This window comes from Pavona decussata, unplaced genomic scaffold, assembly GCF_977016875.1.
Source record: "Pavona decussata unplaced genomic scaffold, jaPavDecu1.1 SCAFFOLD_114, whole genome shotgun sequence".
NCBI lineage: Eukaryota > Metazoa > Cnidaria > Anthozoa > Scleractinia > Agariciidae > Pavona > Pavona decussata.
The window spans coordinates 1,735,747-1,760,327 of record NW_028145528.1 but is presented as its reverse complement, the minus strand read 5'-3'; the positions used below and the strand labels follow the sequence as shown (position 1 = coordinate 1,760,327).

General features: G+C 37.9%; 1 protein-coding gene across 4 annotated transcripts; it reads right to left on the bottom strand.

The window, feature by feature from the left end:
* Positions 1-109: 109 nt before the first annotated feature.
* Positions 110-19,599, bottom strand: LOC146470118 (leucine-rich repeat-containing protein 71-like). Of its 4 annotated transcripts, none has more exons than XM_085122205.1 (17): positions 19,408-19,599; positions 11,317-11,478; positions 10,249-10,428; positions 9,685-9,760; positions 8,889-8,966; positions 8,565-8,633; positions 7,812-7,959; positions 6,976-7,059; positions 6,771-6,848; positions 6,610-6,683; positions 6,026-6,086; positions 4,047-4,083; positions 3,728-3,822; positions 2,697-2,808; positions 2,060-2,172; positions 843-965; positions 110-437 (listed from the first exon to the last, which is right to left on the bottom strand). In XM_085122205.1, exons 1-17 carry the CDS (start codon positions 19,544-19,546, stop codon positions 426-428), a joined length of 1,641 nt encoding a protein of 546 aa, XP_084978331.1. In that variant the 5' UTR covers positions 19,547-19,599; the 3' UTR covers positions 110-425. The 4 variants fall into 4 exon arrangements, with proteins under 4 accessions (XP_084978331.1, XP_084978332.1, XP_084978333.1 ...); XM_085122206.1 differs by having other exon boundaries at positions 10,249-10,425; XM_085122207.1 differs by lacking the exon at positions 19,408-19,599 and adding an exon at positions 18,447-18,686.
* Positions 19,600-24,581: the final 4,982 nt, after the last annotated feature.

Sequence of the window (24,581 nt, the reverse complement as noted above, 5' to 3'; positions counted from 1 at the left end):
GAACATCAGAAAGGTGCAAAATGATCGCTGGTCGCGTAGTTTAGTTCGTGATATCATTTTCTGTGCTGCACAAAGCCTGGAAAGAAAATACAATCTACCAACAAACAAACAACTTAACAGTGTTTTATTTACAATTAACATATTACAATGACACAAAATTGTTTTTTACACAAAATAACATCCAACGAATGGGCAGGACATCGTTAAACATTTAATTCATTGATATTATGTATAAATAGTTTTGCCCAAAAAAGTTCAATAAGCTTCAAAAACAAATTGAAAATTCCAATGGTGCTTAGAAGGTCACAATTCTTTTTTGTTTATCATCAAGACCTAACACAAATGTATTGATGAACTATGTTTTCTTCGTTCTTCAAGTCCCGCACAATTCCTAACCGTTCACAGTTTCCTTTCAACCGCAACAATCACGCCTCGTCCTAGAAACCAAAACGGGAAAAAAATTGAGAAATTGTATCAGAATTGCCTTGTTTCAGGTGTTAGACCGGCATGTGACAAGATTAATGAGCTCCGTAAAAAATGCAAAAAAGCCTGAAACCATGCTTAGCTCTGTTAACACCCAAGAGAGAAACGAGAAGTGTAGGGTGAAACACGAGCCGCAGATCAGTCTTTTTCTCTAAGTAGTTCTTTCACTGAATAATACATCATTCTACTTCTTTCTTCATCACGTCACTTGCCAACTCGTTCCCAGGGCTTTTCCGATTTACAAGGGAAACGTCATGAGAACGAGGTTGGTCACTTCCTTGCGTGCTTTACAACAGGCTTTTGTTTTATGCCAAAAATTACTATAAAGTAAAGTGAGTTTTCTATAGCGTTGTACCCACCTTTGTTGAGGCTCCTGTTTCATCTACAGGGCTTGGTTGTGGTGGTTTATAAAACGGATCACGTGTCTGCATCAGCTCCATTAACCGCTGATATGAAGGGTTCTCGGGTGAAAATTGATTTCTCTGCAATATGAGAAAACCAGAGTGTTAGCTTGACGATTTGATGGGTAAAGTTCATCGTTCAGTATGGAAGTGGCTTACTTATCAAATCCACGTTGTGGATCCCCACCACCAGCCGGAGATACTCGACTGAAACCTGGGGGGGGGGGGGGGGGAGATGCCGCTGTACCCTGTAAATTCTGACCCTGCGCCAGAGAAAACCCTTCGATTTATTTAACCCTTTTAGCATCCATATCAATATGCACAACCTCTTGAGTGTTCTTCGTATATTTCTCGTGGTACAAATTCGAAAACCTTGATTGAACTCAAGACATTCCATATGTAGTACTGTGAGGAGACATTAGATTATGTCTCACGCAAATTTGCTGTCATTTCAAAACCCAAAAATGTTTGTCTATCAGCAGAAACAACGAAACAATTGTCAAGTTTGTTATAAATTATCACCCGAGTGAAATAAAACTGTGAATTAGTGCCTCTGGCTAGAGACAGAGTAGGCCGGTATGGATTGAAACTTGAAAAAAGTTAGGCTAATGTTTTCAAGTTCTCGCATTTTTGCGCTAGAACAGATCACGAGTTGTTCCTTTCAAGAATTGAGTTGACTTCTTTCCTCTTGTCATTCTAGAATTATTTGGCAGCTGATTGAAGGTCTTATTTCATCATTTTTAACAAAAGATGTGAAAAACCCCATGATACTTCCCCTTTGAGAGGTTAACACAGAATTCCGTATTTTGTGACCCTGTCTAACGCAGTCAAAGGATAGCGTTATAAGTGATTTCTATTTACACTGTACAACATTTGTTTGTGATAAACTCGAACCAATTCTGAACGACAATAATTGCTGAAATTGTAAACTCATTTTTCAAGACCTTGAAAACCATGTGCCATCTAACGGCGTGTCTCTGTGAGGCAAAAGAAGAGAGTGCCCGCCCGCCCCATCCTGGAAATTTGTAGGTAGCTCCTCTTATTCGAATTCAAATTAGTTAACCCTTCTCCAGGATTAAATATCAACTACGCTTTAAAATATCTAGAACCTATATGGTGTTGAAAAGAACTGAGCTTCACAGAGCCTGGACTCGTTGCTCTGTTGAGTTACTTACACTTAGTGAAAACCTCATGAGTCCTGTTGGTTTACCAGCCGAGGAAGAAACCTCTGCCTGTCTTTGTATGGAAATAAGAAAAGCTTCTACTCCAGTCACACCCACACGATTCCCTAGTAACGTGAAAGATAAAACAGTATGTTTATCGCAGTTTAAAATCCAGGGGCTTCTAGTTATGTGTTTATAGAGTAACAAATACATTAATTTAACCACGCATTCCTTGATTCCTCTAGTCACCTTACTAATAAATAAGAAAAAATGAACGAAGATAATAATGGATTAACGAAAAAAAAGTGACCAATTCTTGATCCGATTTCCAAACACTGAGAAGTAGGCTGAGAAAATAAGGTTTCTTTTTACTAACTTCGAGGTGTTTGGAAATCAGTTGAAACACTCATTTGGATGTTTGATATGGCCTCTCAAACCATTGACAATTCCTGGAGAAATTAAAAAGTTCACCAAATTCTATGATAATTAAGATCATATTTCCAAACCTCCTTCATTAGGTAGTGAATTCCTTTGTTTTCTCTCATGAATTATTAATATATGTGAGAAAGATCACTCCAAGTTAGATAACAAAGAAAACTTTTTTTTATGCTGACAAAAAATAAAGCAACAACACTGAAGAACTGCTTACTGGAAAGGTTGAGGTTGATCAGAGCTCTGTTTCCAGGAATAACAATTTCACCACTTTCTTCCTTCAGAGGAATTTCCAGTAAAGGATTAGGGAACTCCACAACTTCTGGTTGCTACAAGGAAAGCAAACACAGAAATTAAAGTTGTACTCATGTACAGGCCGGGGTCATCGCTGAAACTTAACCGCTTTCTGTAGCATGAAGGAACTGGGAGAGTGACTACTTCCCCCTGGATGGAATGCTAGTACACAGGATACTCAGCATGATGCAACTGGGATTATTGCTACTTACCCCACCCCCACCCTGATGCAGAATAGGGGTGTTACCACATACCCCTCCCTCCCCCCCTGATGCAACAAGGAGTACTACTACTTCCCCCACTCCCACCCCCTGTAGAGAGAGGACACTTGGCCCTTACAAGGTTACTACTAGCATTTTTCAGGTAACGTTACAGTGGTAGCCATTTATACACATGGGTAGATAGAGACAGGACGTGAATTAACAACATGACAGAGAGGCTAGGAATTAGACTGCAAGTGTAACATGCAAGTTACAAGACCAGTACCCTCATTCCGAAAATAAAACGATCATTTCACATGAAATCCAGTTGATCTTTTTACGCTCACTGCTGGTTACTAAATTACAGTTTAAAACGAATTATAAACTCAATTTTCACTTCAAGGAATTATTTGTTACAAATCGCGGCTCAAAGCTACTAAGTCATGTTTAACGCGGAATAAAACAGCCATTCCATGTTTCACGCCAGAAATTATGGTAAATCACAGTTCATGAAGCTACCCAAGGTATCCATACAGAAACGTTCTGTGTGCAGTGACAATACAGAGATTTAAAATCGCATTTACAGCAATGGCAAACATGAGATTCGCGTTTATGTTTTCTTGAAAAACTTAGAACACAGATGAGAATAGTGCAAAATAATTCTGACCTTCGATGTTAATTAACGCAAAACTACTCAATTTTTCTGAGAAACTGAAAACAACGAGCGGCTACTTAAACATGGTCACATAGTCACCTCTTGCTCGGGTTGCTGTAATTTCTTGTCTCCTTTTGTTGTGTTGACTTTCTTTCCTTTACCCTGACTCTTGTTGACAGCTTCTGTTGAAGCAACTGCAAATAAAACAAAGATAACTTGTTGTAACAATATACAAGTATTATGTCAACCTGCTCCTCATAGTCACTCAGTCATTCCCAATTAGAGACGGACCATTGAGTACTGGTGTTGGGGGGCAGATACTAAAAAAAGCTGGAAAGAAAACCTTGCGCCCAAAATAACAAAAGAAAGAAGTCTCTTGCAATCTATGTAAAAAAATTGACACAAAGCATATCCTTACTTTTCTTGGCTTTTTCTGTTTCTTGCTTTTTGTTTTCCTGAAAAATAAAAAAATTTCAGGAGAGAATTGTTAAGACTACAACAACAACAACGTCAGTTCAGGGTCAACCAATGGTTTGTTACGGTGAATCTAATCTGTTCAGAAAGACATTAACCTGCCTCAGAAATTCGGATTAAATTGTGAAGAAAAACTGGTCCATTATCTTTAGTGACAGGTCACTTCAAACTTTCGCAAAGCTGGATAACTAAACCCTTTTGTTTTGGGAGGGGCAAATACGTTGTTTAAAGTGCAGAAAAAGAACGGCTACGTATACCATTTTCGGAAAGCGAACAGCAGCTCGTAAATTCGAGAACATGATTCCGTTCCCTTTAAAATGTTGGCAAGTTTTATTTTCAGCTAAACAATCGGAACAGATCAAACTCAGTGTAGCTTACAAATTTGCCTTTTAACAGGCCATTAAATTATGTGGAAATGCGGGAAACAACCTTCTTAACTATTCTAGTGATGCATTTATTATAGAGAGGCACCATTTTCTCAAGCAAGATAAAGAGAAATTACGATTTATTACAGTATCAACCTACATGTAAGTGATCAAGCTAAATACTTTTATTAAAACAGGTTACACAGCTTAATTTTCTTTTTTTCTTTTTTTTCGACTTCAGCCCGATGTGGGAATGTATTTATTTTCTTAGATTACACTTTCTTTTCCCTTAGTGATCATTTTTTGAAGGCATTTATTTCAAAATACCTGCCGTGGACATGCATTGGATCATTTATGGTAAGTTCCTCAATCGCCATGTAGATACGTTTTTGTCCGATTTAAAAGGGCGCCACAAAAAAATTGCCAACGACTTGATATTTCAGACTGGGAACTCAAAGAAGACACTGGTTTTTTTTTAAATTACTATTGCAAATTTTCTTTTGAAAACAGCAGTTAAAGATCTTAGAAGCCTTTCTAATGTTGCGTTGTTAAGGTTTATGGCCATGTCATACCAGTGTTAATGTTAACGTCTACAATAATGCAGTGATGGTACAAATAATGTTGATGCCAATGTTAACAAATGTCAGTGCAAGTGTAATCACAAATGATAATAAGGATCATAATTTGTGCTTCTGTTAACAGGTTATGTGGTATTGTTAATTTTTCATCGCGGTTACTAACAACAGTTTTAGTCATTGCTGCAAAGTGTACTGCGGCTCGTGACCCCTGACAAGAGAACTATTAAATGAGAAAAAAGAAGCTAGCACGAGACAGAAAAGGATAATTATTAATCAGCTGGAGTGTTCTAGGACCACTTCAGCAAGTATACAGCAAAGGAAACGTAATGGCGTAGGCAGGAAAGAGTACCCTCTCCTTTTTGCTGGAAGCAATGTACGTGTGTATTTTCCTTCACCCTCCAATCATGATATGAAGCTTGAAACATGCTATCTACCAACCGGTATTACTGACAGTACTTATTAACATGGAAAATTGGCGTATGGTGTATTATTCACTGAGTGACACAGGCAAACTCGGAAAAAGAAAAATCTGAATGCTCTGACCAGGAGTCAAACCTAAGAAGTTCCGATTACTAGTTCCCTGTAGTTCGGATGCTCTAGCACTGAGCTACAGGAGACTCTTGGGAGCTAAGACCATTAAACTAGGTTCATGGGACAAACATCCTGTATACTACTATGATTTGAATGTCAATGGGTGGCATATGCGCAGTGGAATAAATGTGATGGTATATTAGAGAGCAGTTACACTTTGGTGACAGTTCTCTGCTATTACAGTGTAGATTACAAATAAGGATCATGAGGACTGAAACGAAATAGATGTGAACGACAGAAAGGGTAACATCCTTGGCCTGTTATCACTAACTTTTCTACCCAGGCTTTTTCTATTAATCTCACTCTCAAGCTCGGCCTTGACATTTCGCTTCAAATTGTCACGAGGACAAGTAAAAAGAAAGGACAGAGTAAGTTTTTATGGTCGTTACCTTCTTCTTCTGAGTATCTTTCTTTTCTCTGCTTTTCTTGTCTTCCTTGGAAACGTGTGTACTAAAACCAAAACAAACAAATTAAACGCTTAAATATCTGTAGTCAATCCTTGTCACCCACAATAATTAAATACTCACATGGTTGATGATCTTACGAGAAAATAGAAAGGTCTACTTAAGGCTTTTAAGAGTCAGTCCTAAAAAAATAGAGCTGTCAAGAGAAAATACACAAAGCACTGTGACCCACAGATGTGTCATAGACACGACGTAGAGCATGAAATCACAGTGGCACTATGTTTTTTTAGTCTTCACTGGTCCCAGTAACTCCCAACAGAATAATTTTAAAGTCCTGAGCCACTAACAATTTTTAAACAACAACAACTTTGTTCTTTGATTTATACATGGTACATTGATACATTGGACTGGCCTGCAAATAGCCAAGCTAATCTGGACGGGCCAGTGAAAGATTATGATATTATAAATAAATAATAAATGATAATTAAAGTACAGGGAAAACAAGAACATTATCAAGGAACTACCATGCAGAACAAGTATGAAAATTAAACTTTGTTCATACAACTCACCCACTGCGGACGCTGGCTGGCCTGTCTTTTGACCCTCCAGTTGGGGCATTTAAATTCCTGGATGGACTTCCTGTCTATATTATTATAGAGGAAATTGTGATATTAAAGAACAATTCAACTTCCAAGAGAGAAGTAAGGCAAGAAGATTTAAAGCAACCTACTTCTTCTGGTGTTTTCTTGGAAATAAGGAGTCTTCTTGCTACCACTTCCTCATGGGAAAGAGCAAAGCTGGAAAGAACCTAAAAAATGATTTTCCAGATTATTTTTATTAACACTTAAGAATGCTGTATTTAATCAGTAAATGACACAGGCATACTTGGAAAAAAATCCAAGTGCTCCTATCAGGAGTCGAACCAGTTTCCTAACCTCTGCTAATTTTGATGCCCCATGGTCACCAATAAGATTGCTTCCAAGGTTGAGAGACAACAGGGTTCTATTCATTCTTAATCCCTGAAAAAAAAAATCACTACATTAGAAAGAAGTCAGAGTGAACCAGAAAAAATCCATACCCACCCCAGGTCATTGGAAATTCCTAGGGGGAGGGGAGGGGGGGTGTTAAAAGCCAAAATTTTAGAAGCAAAGTATGATGCAAAACAGGAATTTCCTGGGAGGATAGGGGGTGCAAAAGAAAAAACCTTCCATGCAAGGGGGGGGGGAGTACAGATATTTTTCTGGAACTGCATAATGATTCAATGATCAACAACGAAAACATTTTATTTATTGATAATTTGTTTATGATCTGGAATGCCTGAGCTTTAAGTGTACTTCCACTACAAACAAAGTGTTTACATTTTATTTACAAATATGATCAGCGATTGCAGACAGTTAATTCAACCCAGTTCAATGTTGAAACAATGTGCAAGATTGAATTTGCCATCTTTAAAGGACTTGATGTTTCTCCCATTGGTTTCTTTATCACCGGGGTTTATCAATAGGTTTTGAAAGCATTAAATGTAATTTACACACGAAAATTCATTTAAACATTTGCAGGATAGTGGGGGTGCAAGGGGGGAATCAAATTTTGGTAATTTTCTGGGAGAGAGGGGTCACCAAGTAGTTTGATTAACTGGGGGAGGAGGTAGCACACATGACTGAGAATTAAAACCACCAGATAATTTCAGATCTCCAGAGAAAAGCAGCTCTGCTGACTCAGTGAGCAAACATGAAACTAATAAAATGTGGACAAAATGTATTTTAAGTACCTTTGCTATCAATGCAGCTCCCTCACATGTGATTTTGTTGTAACACAGATTTAATGTTATCAGTGATTTGTTGGCTGTCAGTGCTCGTCCAATCATCTTTGCTCCCATGTCATTTACATAGCAGTTTCTCAAGGAAAGGTTCTGTATTCTATTAACATTTGATACAAGAAACAAAAGACTTAAATAATAATATACCCTATTTACATCAGGCCAACAAGTCTAAATGATTCAATAAATAATTCCAAATAATTCAACTGTGGGTGCATTCAATTGACCCTATATTCCAGAATAGGAATACATACAACAATGACAGGAAATCCCTCATACAAGATTTTAGGAGTTACTAGAGTACAAAATATTGACTCTAAATTACATGTATGTGTCAGTGAAAGTTTGCAGAAAATTAAGGCTTTCCAAATTACTGAAAAAGAGAAATTTAAAAGCTGTTCCCCTTATTCTTATTCTGGGTAAGGTCAATTGAATACATGCAACCTTAGATTTCTTTTGTTGAGCAGAATGTTTGGATACATGTATTTCTATACACTTCAGTTATTTTTAACCTATCCTTGTACATTTATTTGTCTTTTGAACTGTACCCTAGGTCTTGATGAAAAGGTTCATGTCAACCTCTAGCTGGATTAATACTTGCATTGGTAATTTGTTGTATAATATTTTATGCACTCTGAAATGTTATGTTATAAAAATATCTGAGTTAATTAAGTTTCAGAAGAGTTAAGGGGAAAAAATACTTACGTGCTTTCCTCACCAAGAAATACTCCATATCTCTGAAGAGTGACAGGGTTATTATCAAGACTAAGTGATCTATAAAAAAAATGAAAATTTTACAACAAAGTCAGATACTGAAATACATAGAAACACAATGCCGTAATTTACAAATTTTTACTCAAACTTTTTTCATCATTCTATGCAGTTTCAATCAAATTTAGTCAGCAATTATCCACATAACGAAATATTAATATAATTTTTTTACATGGTACTTTGGCCTTGCAAACAACCATCACGAAACACCAGCAAATAACATCCTCTGATTATGATAACAATACGACCAATGCATACCTGAGGCTGGGAAGATGTGTGATGATTTGAGTGGCTAATGTGTTCAAGCTATTGTCTTGAAGTCCAGTATTCCAAAAACTAGTCAGAGAAAAATATAAATTATTTATTAGTTGAACGTCTGCCATCTCTTTTGGCAAATTCATCCCATCCCTAGCCAAACATTGTGAGTGCATGATCAGAGCACTTGAAAATTTCAACAGAATCGATCCATTCAACACACCTCATTAGGAACCTAAAATTTGTGATTTGGTGCCACTTACAAGTTATCAACATTAAGTTAACAGGTTTATCAAGTACAGTTTTAAGGGATTAGGTTGAAAACAAAAATGACAGGATTTAATTGACAAATTAGGATTAATCAATGTGCAGTTCCAGAAAATATCTATACTCCGCCCACAGGTTTTTTGTTTTGCACCACCACACAACCAACTCCCCCCCCCCCCCCCCACTCCCCAACCAGGAAATTCCAGGTTTGCTCTCATAGGTACCTTGCTTCTAAAATTTCGACTTTTAAGACCCCTCCCCCTAGGAATTTCTGATGACCTTCCATTGGGTAGATATGGATATTTTCTGGAACTGCACAATATCTCTTAGGCTTGAAACTAGTTCAGGCCAATTGGCCACAAGACAAGATTCTGCTAATACTCTTGGGTATCGTTTCATCTTTTCGGATGTACATGTAGTTCCCGCATATACTTCCATGAGCCTGCTATCCACCCTTCCTCCTCAGGTAACAGGTGCACATAATGCTAAATCAAGAATTACTTATTACTTATAATTATTAAATTTAACTCACTCAATAGTAGTTAACTTCTCCAATGGAGGCAAAGTTACGGTCAGGATATTCAAAATTCTTTCATCTATTTTCCATCCTAAAATTTACCAAAGGGAACAGACTATAAAAATTACTATATACCGGTACTCCACACCAAACAATAGAAATTAAATAAATAAACAAAACAATCACTTGTGCATAAATGTCACATTCAGTTTAACAAATCAAAGCCAAAACAAAATTTCCAGGCCAAATAAAGTTATAGATGAATGTTGCAAAAAATGTAACAAATTATACTAAGGGTGATGATAGGGGAAGGGTAGTTGGCATAGTAACCTTAATATAATACTCATTTGAGGGTATCCTTTTCAAGCACTCTTTTTGTCTTGAACTGGCTTGAAAGTTTCCCACTATTCTCTTAAATGGATGGTTACATCTTGACACCTCATCCTTGAAAACTACTCTCAAGTATATACCCCAAAATATTGTAGCTGTAGCCTGTAGTCAGTTGCTTGCTCATTTTTGTTTCTCTTTTTCCATTCAAATGGTATACCAAGCAATATAAAAATAAACGCAGCAGCTTACCCCGAATATAAATTTCCTTGACATGAGATTTATTTCCCTCCTCTTCAGTTTCAACCTCGACTCTTGGTTTGAAGTAATGATATTTTTCTTTGACAGTATAAGTTGTCGGCGGTTCCTCACTTTCACCTCCAGAGACTGTCCCGGCCTCCTCAGTCTTGCTACTGTCATCTTTTTTCTCTGCTTTAGAGAGAGCAAAGTATTAAAAACAAAATATGCATGGTTTTTAAAGCTTAATATAATAATTTCTATGCCAACACTCCCATACACTAACCAAACTTCCTGGCCTCTCATACAGGTCACCAAATGTCCCGAATAAAAGGCTGCTTGATCTTTCCCTTATTACAATAATAATTACGCTAAGATTTTAAACTCAAATATTTTCTAGAAAACAAAACAAAAATATTTTTTTCTAAGTCCGTGTTACAGTTCCTGGGTACATTTTAATGCATCTTTCACCCTATCTGTTGCAGACGTTTGAAAGTCAATCTTTTGTAGTCAATCTCGTGGGAGCAGGGATGGCGCAGTGGTGAGAGCAATCGCCTCCCACCAATGTGGCCCGGGTTCGATTCCCAGTCTCGGCATCATATGTGGATTGAGTTTGTTGTTGGTTCTCGTCCCTGCTCCGAGGGTTTTTCTCTGGGTACTCCGGTTTTCCTCCCTCCACAAAAACCAACACTTCCAAATTCCAATTCGACCTGGAAACAGTGGAGAGAAGAGCCACTCCGTGGATTCCACTGAAATTCCTATTTATTTATTTTATTTTATTTTCTCTTTTTTTTTCTGGAGGGGAAGGGGTGGTCTATTGAGGGGAGGGGCTAGTGGGTTGATGATGGTGGATTGACACAAAAGAAAAAATCTCCAGATTTCAGATCTCCACAACCCGGTTGGCAGCTCTGGTAATAACTTAGCAAAATGACAGGCAATTTTTCACACCCATCAGTAAACACTGAGGCTCAAAATTCTTGCATCGAAACACCATACATACCAATGAAAACAGACACCAACAAGTAGTAAGCAAATTCAGGGAAAACAGGATTAAAGATCGATGATTACAGATAAATACCCTACCATCTTTCTTGTCCTGCTTTCCCACCGGGGTGCTGTCCTGTGGTATGACACTAGGCGTGGGTGGGCGATGGGGCCGTGGCACCACTTGCATGGTGGAAAAACCCGCTCTTGTGCATAACTCACAGAAATCTACATCAAAGTTGCCTGTTGGTGTGTAAGGCTCTGAAAATTGAGAAAATGTAACTATATATTAGACTAGACACTAGAGGAACTGTTTTAAGTCAAGATTTACTCTGCATAATTTGTCTTTCTCTAATTATAACAATTTTACAATGGCATTGAATACATTCAGTCTGGCAACTTGTCAAGGAATCGATCAGTCTTTCCTGTTTGTGTAAATAAGGCCCCGGCATCAATCAGTTGTTGCTGTCACTTGCCAGCTATATTATAACCTGTCCCCAGCTCCGACCCTGTCCTACTGTCTCCTGACACAAAACTTAGATTTTGGTTTTCATTTTAGAGAAACCAAACAAAACACTTAAAGAGATTGATGAGAAAGCAATATCCCATCCATGAGGAATAATCAATGAGTTTGCGTGTTTCAACGGGGAAATTTCTGATGAAAGCATCCAAGTGCTATTATTGTTTCATGGTGGAGATCAGTCGGTGGTATACTTTTTTTCATTGGGTGTACCACAATATCTCAAAGTATACACATGATGTGGTATACATCCTGAAGCTGACAAGTAATTAGTGGTTGAAGATGTGAATTGTTAATGAGTTTGAGAAGAATAAAATAATATACCGGTACATCAATACATAAATATCACAGTAAGAAGACTTGATTCCTTGTAGTGTTTGACATGCTGGATACAGAACCCAGAAGTTAATAGTAAAAATTTGGAAATGATGAGACACTAGAAGAAGTTTGACAAAACTAGAACCTGCATGCACTACTTCAGAATTAGAGAAACTTAAACAACCTTTAAACATCGTTAAATGTTGGACACAGTGATAAAATACTTTAAAAGTATTGCTCTGGAACAGACTTTAAGGCTACCAGTGTCAATATCACCTTGTGTGCTTCTCAAAGAGGTTTGAGTGGCCCTGCTATAAAATCAGCTAAACAAAACCGATATTACTAAGTCTAATAATAAATATTATTATCAGTTGCATGAGCTACTAATCAAGTATGTAACATATTTTTAAACACTAACGATTTTCATCAAAGTTTATAAATTATAAAACAAACCTTTTACAAATCTGACAGGCATGTTCTTTAAGGAATACTGAATTATTAGTACCGGTAAGTGGGTTTCCTATGACTCTAAATAATGTTGAGCAACACAAAGAAGAAGTAAAGTTCCAAACAACAGCTTCTAGAGCCTGTTCTGAAGGTGTCTAGTGAGTTGAGCAGTGTATGATTAAGCAAAAACAACTGGAGCATATAGCATCCGCTATAGTTAATTAGTCATTTCAGTCAGCCTCCTGCTGTGAATAAATGCTTAACCCTGATCCTTTTTAGAATCGATCAATCCAATCTGACCAAAGCTCAAAAGTTCTTAAATCTCAGTGACAACATATGGATCATTTCCTTTTGTGTCAAAACAAACATTATCAAGCCAACTTGATAACTGCAAGCAAACCAATCAATAAGGCTTATATCACATGAAAGTCAGGTCAAGAGGGTCAGGAACACACGGCTTATAAATTCTTGTTCCACAACATTAATTTTCAAGTTAAGGTGCATAAACAGTTGGACTTCAAAGTAGATATCATCATAGATAACACATTCTACACACATTCTATTTTCTACATAATTCCACGCACAATATGTTCTTTCAGATTAAAGCTCCCAATACACATTCCAAGCTTAAAGCAACAACACACAAGTATTACTGAAATTGTCAAAGTTTTAGCTATGACTTAATTAATTCTTCAGTCATAACTTTCACAGGCAGTGGCAGATGCGTGAGCAAATTTAAAGAAAACAAATCAAATATCTTCAAAATGAAAATCACCATTTTCAGAAGAACTTGTTTCCGTTTCTGCAATTTCTGTTATGACCTCCATAAAATGAATACACACAGTTCTAAGGGTCTGACGTTTCTTGTACACAATTTCATGTGATATATTTTATAATTTAAATGAGCACAATCACACAGTTCTTTGTTACCAACAAACAAACAAACAAACAATCCCAGCTCTTTATCATGACCTTAAATAGCCCATTATAACAACAAATTCAGGTGACAAACTTTCCATTTATACAGTATTTGTCTCGAATTGTACAGGCCAGGTTTCCAAACAGATTTGCCTTGCTCAGTAAAACTGGGAGCAACTTAATTGTTACACACTACACTGACAACCAAATAAGTAAGTTGCTTAAAACTAATTTTCATCCACCCCTTAATTAAAAACATCTCTGCTATCTAATTAAAGTAACATCTAGGTTTCTGAATAAACATTAATATTATTCATTCATGACATAAAACTAAGTGTTGCACATTCAATTCACCAAACAAAAGAAGGAAACCAAATTTACATAAAACACATTTTCTTTGTTTTTGTTGAATGTGATAAGTTCCTGCTTAATGAGAAAGATTCAAATATTTTCTGATACTTGCATTAAAACTAAATGACAGGAGAAGGTATTAAAGAGGATTATAAGGATTTAAGTAAAATATATACGCCATTTTGCCAGAAAACAAAGGTTAATTGTGAATTCATTGAGCAAAAAATCGGGCCTTAATTATCATTGCTGCCGGTGCCAATTACTGGTAAGTGTTTGATGCACTAGATTACCATTCCAGCACCATTGAACATTAACTGTTCAATTTGTGGATTAAGATTGACTCACTCATACATATGTGAACCACATACTTGTAGGACCTTCTGGGAAAAAGTGCAAGAGATGAAGTGGCATTTAAAAATTATCCACATTTCTTCAAATATGCTCTACTTTGGCTAATACAGACTTGTTACACATTAACGAGAGATGAAAATATTAAATCATTTCAAGGCCTGAGTCATAAGCTAATTGGGCAAATTCAAGCCCTTAAATCACAACATAAATACGGGTCTGTATGCCAACCTGAAGCGAATTTAGAAAAAGTGGCATAATTTTCCAAGGCCAAATCATGACTTGCATCTTTTTTCCACAGGCCCCTTCATTTCTTATTAGAGCATGCTTCACTGATGAAAATCAACAAATGGAAATAATTATGGAATAATCATTGCAATGGACTTATTTGAGATTGGAATCCACTTGGAGGATGGAAGATTTAGGGAGTGACACTACAAGACCAAGGGACTGTTATTTTGGCTGGGAAGGTGATAATCTAATAATCAATGTTATGAGAAGACTGAGTAAAATATAGACAGTTTCTTAGTAATCAGTGTACTCTGGGTTTAACTGGAGCATACCAGCACATTGGCACAGGCACTCATGTATTTTTCTTCCCCAAGTGTAACTTAACGCCTGTAGGGGTATAGAATGGTCCTTGAAAAATAATGGATCTCGGCAAATTTTCGGCGAGTCTCGAAATTTCGGCGTCTCAAGCTGGAGTCTCAGAATCTCGAGCTCGTAAAAAATAAAACAGGTCTCGAAATCTCGCATTTTGAAATTTGAATCTCGGAGTCTCGCAAACCAAGCGAAAATTAACTCTGAATAAACCATCCTAAAACAACGGCTTAACATCGCAATACCTTCTGCAGCTTCTGTGAAACATGTACGCTTGGATAAATTCTAGCTAATTCTGCTCGTAAATTGCCGTACTATGCTTTTCGGCAGTGTTAGTAAAAAACACGTTTGCATCGCGACGTCTCGGGCTCAGTTTTAGAAAAAGTAGTTAAGTCTCGGTCTCGGATTTTAAATGAAGGTCTCGACGTCTCGGTGGGTCTCGGATTTTATCATTCTATACCCCTCTGTACCTCACATTTTGGCCTCTCCAACTGCCACAGCACACATGTAGAAAAACAAGGGTATGATTATGAAGTTTTCGAGTTCAGATAAATTAGTTTAATAGTTCGTATTTGATGACAAAAAGTGAAAAGAGGCAAACAAGACTATCATCAGGCGTTAATAAGACACTGGTTAAATCTCACATACTTAGACACAAAGTCTGCAGTATCTTTAAGAACCAAGAAAGACAAAACTTGACAGAGTTGTATTGAAATATGTAGACATTTGGGATGGAGCTAAAAGTTTTTGCATGGAGTTGCACCTGTAGGAATATATTTTGCAGTTATGGGAGCTCAGTAAAGAAAATTAGCTGTAGAGAACTTTACAGACATGTGTGGGTAAGGATGGCCTGTTATGAAAAGGATTATTTTCCTGGATAGGTATCACAGTGCGACGCACCTTACCGTTTCCACCCAACAAACTTTTTTGTACAAGTTAGCCAGTCAGGATACGCGAATTTGATTAACGGTCATGCCTCCTTGCAAAGTCCAACAGGCAAGTGACACAACAAAGCATTTATTGAAAACATGTCGTTTTGTATTTTATGCCTAACTTGCAAAAAAAAAAGTTTGTTGGGTGACCCAATAAGGCGCGTCGCATTGTAATAATATTTATTGTTATATTAATTTGTGGGGAACCAGAAGCCAATTCTGTCGAAATTTATAAATAGTCCTTATTAACTTTCTAACCTGTGGTGATTAAGTGACCAGAATACACCATCTAAATTTTCGAGGGGTCTGTGTTTTCGAGATCTGCATTTTTGAGAGGTCTGAGTTTTCAAGGTCTGTGTTTTCGAGGGGTCTGGGGTCTGAGGTCTGTGTTTTCAAAGTCTGAAGTTTCAAGACACTCATTCTGTGTATGCATTTTTTGGATACCAAGAGCACTTGCTAAGCTCTTTTTTCTCCACATTGTTTTAAACCGAGCAAAAATATCCCTGCATTAGAAGGCAGCAACCATAGGAAGCCGGAGTATCTCGAGATGTGCAGAACATATGCGCAGTAACAAAAGTAGGCAGCATCCTTAAACCATACCTACTGAGGCCACACATACCTAATTGGTCTTATTCATTTTGAAGCTCACAGGAAAGAGGAAACCCCTCCTCCAACAACTGAAAATATTTTCTGTGTTTCTACAAAATTTTAAAAGAAGTTTGGGAGAACCAAAACGGTGGTGGAAACACAACACCGCCTACAGCTCATTCTCCCAAATGTCTCCACTCATCTTTCTATAACTCTAAGTTAATTAATAATGCAAAATTGTGCAGAATATCGCCTGATACTTAGCTGATGAGGCTGTAGGCTGCAAGATTGAGCAGGATAATAATTGATTGTTTTATTATTCAACACATTGATAACAAGGAAACTCGGTCGATATTTGGGCAGTGTTACAATGTGTTGAATAATAACAGAATATCAGCTACAACCTGATGGGGAGGTGCAAAGGACTCTTTTGAGTTGAAAGTAGTGAACTGAGGACTTCTTTGGGTTAGAAATTTTCTTTTAAAGGGTTCGTGATTTTTCTGAATAATTAGGTGAATAATTTATTACACTTGCAATATTTTGTTTGCAAAGCAGTATAAAGGTGGTTTTCTATTGTCGAGTACAGACATGAATTTAAGTAGCTAATTTATGTATGCATAAATAAAACTGGAGATAATGTGTGTGCAACCTGCTTAAAGTAAACATAATGAGTTGAGCGGTGCTAATGCATTTACACAAGACTTTCATACATCTACAACTCTTCTTTATGTTATTTACATAGTTTGCATTAAGCTTATGCAATAGTTAAATTAACATCTGGGTGCATGTAAAATTTCTGAAACAGTGGAAAATTAGCCACCTATAACACCTTCACTTTAATTTAGAGACAAGTTTTATCTTCCTGTTTGAGATTTGGAAACATGTTCCCCACTTTTAAACAAAGACTGCAATCTGCCTCAGATTTGTGACAGATGCTTGAAAACCTGAATTATCTCACAGCTCTGCTCTAAACATTTTAATCTGTTATACTACACTCAGAGAAAAGAGGGACTTTGGGGTGACATGTCCTCAGTCATTCAACTGTTTTGGGTCTACGTTTATCCTGTTCAATTGAGACTTCTTTTGGTCTAATAATTTGGCCTTCTTCACACACAGCGATGAAAATGAAAACATCACTTGAAAAATATTGCTTCATTTTACTTGTGATACTTCCTGCAGTGCCCATTCAACTTGTACAAAAACGGCAAACTACCCAGGAACCAAATTGATAGGCGTGATGTTCAATCTAAAAATTAGAGAATGAAAAATTCACCATGACGTGTGCTCACGTTCTTCACAAACCTCGGATTTTGTTATTCACATTGTTGTTTTGCCGACGACGGCAAAGATCAAAACATACCAAAAGTTTGCATGCATGTGATGAGTGATTGTTTTTCCTCATTGAACCTATCATTTTGCGGCATTGCTGTTGCCGTTGCCGTTGATAAGGTCCCTAATGTACCTGGGGAGCAAGTAACCACTGCTTACACTACATAACTTCTGACTCCCATATTTGAGGTAGCTAGGCAACCTTTGAACTGCAATACTAAGGGACAGACGTGAGTTACGTGTAATACAGAGAGGCACATGAAAAAAGCTCAATCACAACTGCGAGCTACAGCATAATGGAAAAAATTAAAGGATATTGCATTTTAAATAACATGCTATTATTGAAGAAACCCACCCACACACAGCCCCTAGATGCAGCTGCAGAGAAATAATAAGGGACTGCATGGTGTATAATATTTGTATTTAAAAACAGACAGATCTGTAAACACTTTCGTACCATTCAGTTTTCCTACACCCCATAAGATCACTTGAAATCCCTCACAAAGTGAGATAGAATCTATCAAAATTACTAAATGTTAAATTTATATGTACATGCTTATGACCTCCTCCTTGTATATGCAGATCTTAAAAATAGACCAATAAACTGGTACCTGAGAGGAGTTCTTCTTACAACACTACACAGTTTTGAAAATATATATTATACTTACTCAACAAGTAAATAGGATTGAAAGCATTTCAAATTAAAGCTCACGCAAGCTACATTTACTGAAATTACCCCAATGCTAAAGGTTCTAACCTTGTGAAAATTAAGAAGATCGTGCAGACATCTGCATTTCGCTGGCTAATAATGACACTTCGTCGCGTGACTTATCCAAAACCTCTAACGAATTGCACACTTATCAACAAAATTAGCATACCTCCATACCACATAAACGTACTCAAGTAATCTTCTTCCTCGATTTCCAAGGCAATTGAAAGTCGTCCGCCATCTCCTCGGTCAGGTTTCTTAAGCGCGCGCTTCATCCGCGAAACAGAACGAAGCGTGGCAAACATTGTGTGCTCCTCACACTTGTATTAGCACGCTTCAAAAACGGCACGAGTGACCCCACAGCTCAATCCGTGTCCCTAACTACCCAAGTACGTTTTGAATGATTTACATTTAAAAAAAAAGGCCTTTTTTGTCTCGAGCAGAAAGTCAACAATGATCAAAAACATGACATGGGCAAAGAAATGAAAACCAATGATCACATTAGCCGCTTTCAAACAAACATAGGAAATGACAATACAATTTACTCAGTAGGAAATTACAGCGATTGTTCAATTTGACTGAGAAATGAACGCGGTATTTTCAATAGAAGAAACCGTCAAAAAAATGCAATTAAGCTGAGAAATTTATTGTTTTTGAAACGTTCACGAGACGATGGTCCAATATATTTCAATGAACGGCGGGAACTTATTGCATCCATCAACAATATGCCACACAAATTAAATTAGCGACTGCAGTCCAGTTCAAAGGGCCATGGAACAACAGGACAAAACATTTAAGACGACAACTATATAAGACATTTTCTCCATCATCTAGATGATATTTCGTCAGCTGTTTATTCAGTTCTCCCAGAGCGAGCATAATTTTGGGCCCACGGTTGCCAATTGCGCTACAAAGCCGTCACGTCGTAAATAGATGGCCTTTGTTTATCGGTAAACAGAAAACACACATTAGACTTGGAAAGTATTATACAACTGTAGTCATTTAGAGATGTAAATGAAATAAACGATCTGGTGTACAGAGCTGACGATCGCCCAGATTAAACGAAAACAAGTCCAAATTTAGAGAAGATTTTATAACCGAAAGTTTAAAGCTAAATCTACAAGCCTTACCCAGTTCAACTGGTTGTTCATCGTTTTCCTTCGCATTTTCCACAGGAGTTTTATCTCCTGCTCCTTTCTCGCCAGATGTGCTTGATTTGTCGGTTTTGTCTGCCTTTTCCGCCTTCTCGGCTACTGTTTTCTTGGCCATTTTCTTAGCTCGAAACTCAGCTGTAATTCGCCGCCATGTTGATTACCACTGACAGTCACCATGGCAACTGAGCACTGCAGTAAGTTATGACAGCGGTCTCTTCAACTATTTCCCGCGCACACAGCGGTCAAATGAGTGCGCATGCTCGTCACGCGTGAGCAATCTTACTCGGCAAAATGGCGGCTTTTTTAAAATTTCAATTGCTTGTTCTCATTTCGCGTGGATAAGCCCAAATCAAAATAGCTAAGGTTGCCGCTTTCAGGAAAGGTTCCTTCGAACTTGCTCCATCACATATCTTATTCAACAAAAAAAATATTTTGGTAACAGGTGTGAATTTGGCGATTGAAGTGGAGCATTCGTAATCGATTCACGATTGAATCACAAATCCCCGGAGCATGCGCACTCATTTTGCCGCTGTGTGTTTCCCGCGTGAAAGGTGGGGGCAGGAGCAGGAGGGAGAGGTCAACTCGTGGGCTCGGCTGTCCGGATGATACGGGCCACCGTGACGTCACTTCCTGTGAAGCGCGGGATTTTGTACAGTTTCGAAAATGGCGCTGGTGATTTTGTTGCATCAAACGACTTTTTTTTCCAGCCAGGCTCCGGATGGGGTTGGTTTTCTTGCTGAATAGATTTTTAATCTTCTTTTCTCGATATAGGTAAGTGTTCATTTATTTTCAACCCATTAATTATGCTGAAATTATTGCAGTGAAGAGTTACGTGTACTTGCGCTGATCGGAAAAGCTGAGATTGTCCGCGCCAGAAAAATTACATCTTCTTAATTATACAAAGTACTGGTGAAACTGACATTTGGCTCGGGATGAGGTCAAATCTTCGTGAAAACGTACCAGTTGAGATTAGTAGGTTATGTTCAACTGTAAAAATGATCAGTGCGTTTGTTTCGCCGAGTGAAAAACAGTGAAAATTATAAGTTTGTGTTTATTGCTGAAACTTGACCTGAAGTTATAGAATTTGCCTCTAACATTATTAAAATAATTGATAGATACAAAAAGATGATTCAAAGGAGTTTATTTTAATTTACCCATGCCATTTAACCTTTGTAACGAAGACTTTTGCTGAGCAACCTAGAATTTTGAAAAAGCTTGCAAAATATGCGGACGCCCGAGGAAACGGACTTTCTTTTGAACTAATAATTACTTTTTGCGAGAAATTTCTCGAAATTTCACACCAAATCGTGTACTCCTGACTCAGTTTTCTGCCCAAACATATTCACAATATCTTCAGCTTTCTCTAGATCTCTAATACGGAGACATCTTGTCATAGAAATAAACTTATGATCCACAAAACAAATGAGCAAGGAGACGATAAATACTGTGTTTCAGTTGATTTACATAAGTAAGATGATGAAAGAGTTGAAGTTGAGTTAAACTTAAGTACTAGTCCAGTGATTAATTGAACCCTCCTTATGTATTCCAAACCGGTGAGAAAAATTTTGATGTTTAGATACAGAATGTTTGGACTATTTTGCCTTGAAGCTGGCGTCAGCCGCTCGGCCTCGCAAGAAAAGTCTTGTCATATTTTCCTGTTTTTGTGAGATAATTAAGCAAAAAAAAGTAAACCCCATTGCCCATTCACAATTACCAACTGGCAAATTACTTAGTACTGAAGGGTTCTTTGCAACGTAGCTTTTCCGATAGCTGGAGAAAAAAGTGTTTTCGCCTTTCTTTTCGCGAGCGCTCGGCCAGACAGTACCTGAGAAATGCGTTTAAACCCACTGATCATTTTTGTTAAGTTGTAAGATAATTGTTTTTAATGGCCAATCGAAAGCTCTTAACCACAGTAAGATCTCACTTTTCCCTCCTTGTTAAATTCTTTTGGATTCTCAAGTTATCTTTCTTCAAAGAGGCGCAGGCCGTCACTGTTTTGTCGCATTTGCTATCAACCAGTGTCAAACTTTTGCGTGTTTTCATGCTTGAAATATTAACTTCATGAGCGATGATGCTGTTTTCATGTATTATGGTAATAGGTTAATACATAGCTATGATTATATGATGGCCTGGCGTAGAATTATTTGACTGATCATCCAAAGAAAAAAATTTGGCGAGGTTGTAGTTTATCAATCATTCAAACTCCCCGGGTTTTACAGGAAGTGACGTCACGATGGCCCGCATCATCCGGACAAGCAATCCGATTGCGAAAAGCCGAAGTTGACCCCTCCCTCCTGGCAGGAGCAGGAGGGAGAGGTCAACTCGTGGGCTCGGCTGTCCGGATGATACGGGCCATCGTGACGTCACTTCCTGTGAAGCGCGGGATTTTGTGCAGTTTCGAAAATGGCGCTGGTGATTTTGTTGCATCAAACGACTTTTTTTTCCAGCCAGGCTCCGGATGGGGTTTGTTTTCTTGCTGAGTAGACTTTTAATCTTCTTTTCTTGATATAGGTAAGTGTTCATTTATTTTCAACCATGAATTATGCTGAAAATATTGCAGTGAAGAGTTACGTGTACTTGCGCTGATCGGAAAAGCTGAGATTGTCCGCGCCAGAAAAATTACATCTTATTAATTACACAAAGTACTGGTGAAACTGACATTTGGCTCGAGACGAGGTCAAATCTTAGTGCAATCGTTCCAGTTGAGATTAGTAGGTTATATTCAAATGTAAAAATGATCAGTACGTTTGTTTCGCCGAGTGAAAAAACAGTGAAAATTATAAGTTTGTGTTTATTGCTGAAACTTGACCTGAAGTTATAGAATTTGCCTGTAACATTATTAAAATAATTGATAGATACAAAATGATGATTCAAAGGAGTTTATTTTAATTTACCCATGCCATTTAACCTTTGTAAAGAAGACTTTTGCTGAGCAACCTAGAATTTTGAAAAAGCTTGCAAAATATGCGGACGCCCGAGGAAACCGACTTTCTTTTGAACTGGTCATTAGTTTTTGCGAGAAATTTCTCGAAATTTCACACCAAATCGGCAACTCCTGACTCAGTTTTCTGGCTGAACATATTCACAATATCTTCAGCTATCTCTAGAGCTCTGATAAGGAGACATCTTGTCATAGAAATAAACTTATCAACTGAAATGATCCACAAAACAAATGAGCAAGGAGACGATAAATGCTGTGTTTCAGTTGATTTACATTAGTAAGATGATGAAAGAGTTGAAGTTGAGTTAAACTTAAGTACTAGTCCAGAGAGTAATTGAATTTTCCTTATGTATTCCAAATCTGTGAGAGAAAAACTTGTGCATTGCCCCTAGAATTTTGATGTTTAGATACAGAATGTTTGGACTATTTTGCCTTGAAGCTGGCGTCAGCCGCTCGGCCTCGCAAGGAAAGTCTTGTCATATTTTCCTGTTTTTGTGAGATAATTAAACAAAAAAAGCAAACCCCATTGCCCATTAACAATTACCAACTGGCAAATTACTTAGTACTAAACGGTTATTTGCAACGTAGCTTTTCCGATAGCTTGAGAAAAAATGTTTTCGCCTTTCTTTTCGCGAGCGCTCGACCAGACAGTACCGGAAAAATGCGTTTAAACCCATTGATCATTTTTATCAAGTTGTTAAATAATTGTTTTTAATGGCCAATCCAAAGCTCTTAACCACAGTAAGATCTCACTTTTCCCTCCTTGTTAAATTATTTTGGATTCTCAAGTTATCTTTCTTCAAAGATGCGCAGGCCGTCACTGTTTTCTTGCATTTGCTATCAACCAGTGTCAAACTTTTGCGTATTTTCATACTTGAAATATTAACCTCCTGAGCGATGATGCCGTTTTCATGTATTATGGTAATAGGTTAAATCATAGCAATGATTCTTTGATGGCCTTGCGTAGAATTATTTGACTGATCATCCAAGAAAAAAATTTGGCGAGTTTGTAGTTTATCAATCATTCAAACTTCCCGGGTTTTAAAGGAAGTGACGTCACGATGGCCCGTATCATCCGGACAAGCAATCTGATTGCGAAAAGCCGAAGTTGACCCCTCCCTCCTGGGTGGGGGACTGTCACGAGGGGGAGGGGACCAGTTTTGATCAAAATTCCGCCCCTTTTCAATTTAGGTCAGATCCCCTTTTTTACTGTGTCGTAAATTGAACCCTAAAATGCACCACGACGGGCATATAATGATGAAATGCCCTTTTTTTCGCGGCTGGCGGCCATTCAGCATTCCACTTGCACAGAAATTTAAACAATCACCCGTTTAAAGTATGAGACCACTTTACTGACCAATTTACTGGCGAACAAACAAAATGTCTGCTTTCTGGCGTCATTTTCCAGCTCATAACTTCATACAGGGGGTTGAGTTTAAAGGTGGAGTAAGATGTCATGAAATCGTAAGCGAGGCTTTGATATGTAGTCTGATTGACGCACCGAAGATATATCTTTGGATTTCCATGTTTTTTCGTCCAAACAAGCCACCGGATCACTGGAATTGCACAAACATAAGTGCTTCATTTGCGTCCGACAGCCGGAATAAATTACATCAAGAAAGGATCATCCTCTCTTGATTACATGTGTTCAGTCAGCAGGAAAACGTCTCATTCTTCTGTCCTTGAATCTTCGATCTCGTTCTTCGGTTTGTCCGACTGCAGGGTTTTTTTGCTTAGCTGCAACACAGTCCTTATTGGGCCTTATTTTTTGACCTGAGCTGGTTTGGGGTATACCCTGTCTCATGTTATGTTGAGTGAGACTGGGGAGAGACGCCCGTTAGAGTCCACGCTTCCTAGTTCCTGCACGCGCTTCGCGAGTTACCGCGGGTTGAGCGACTCACTCCTCCCTCTACGAATTCAAACCCCCAGCGTCCCTGGGCTTGAAATTCCTGCACAGTGGAGGTTACGAAAGATCGTTTGAAAAAAAACTGCGGTTGGTGAGCTTGGTGACAAAGTTAAAACTGTAAAACTGAACGGAACACAAGCCAGAACTCTCCGTATGTAAGTCTTGCGGATTGATAGATAGGTTTGTACTGTTAATTGTGGGTGTACACTGTTTGATAGCACTGTAACTTGGTATGACTTATTATTTCTTAGGTACATTTATGGGAAGGAGAATGCGTCTCAATTAGCTAAAAGCTACGTTCTC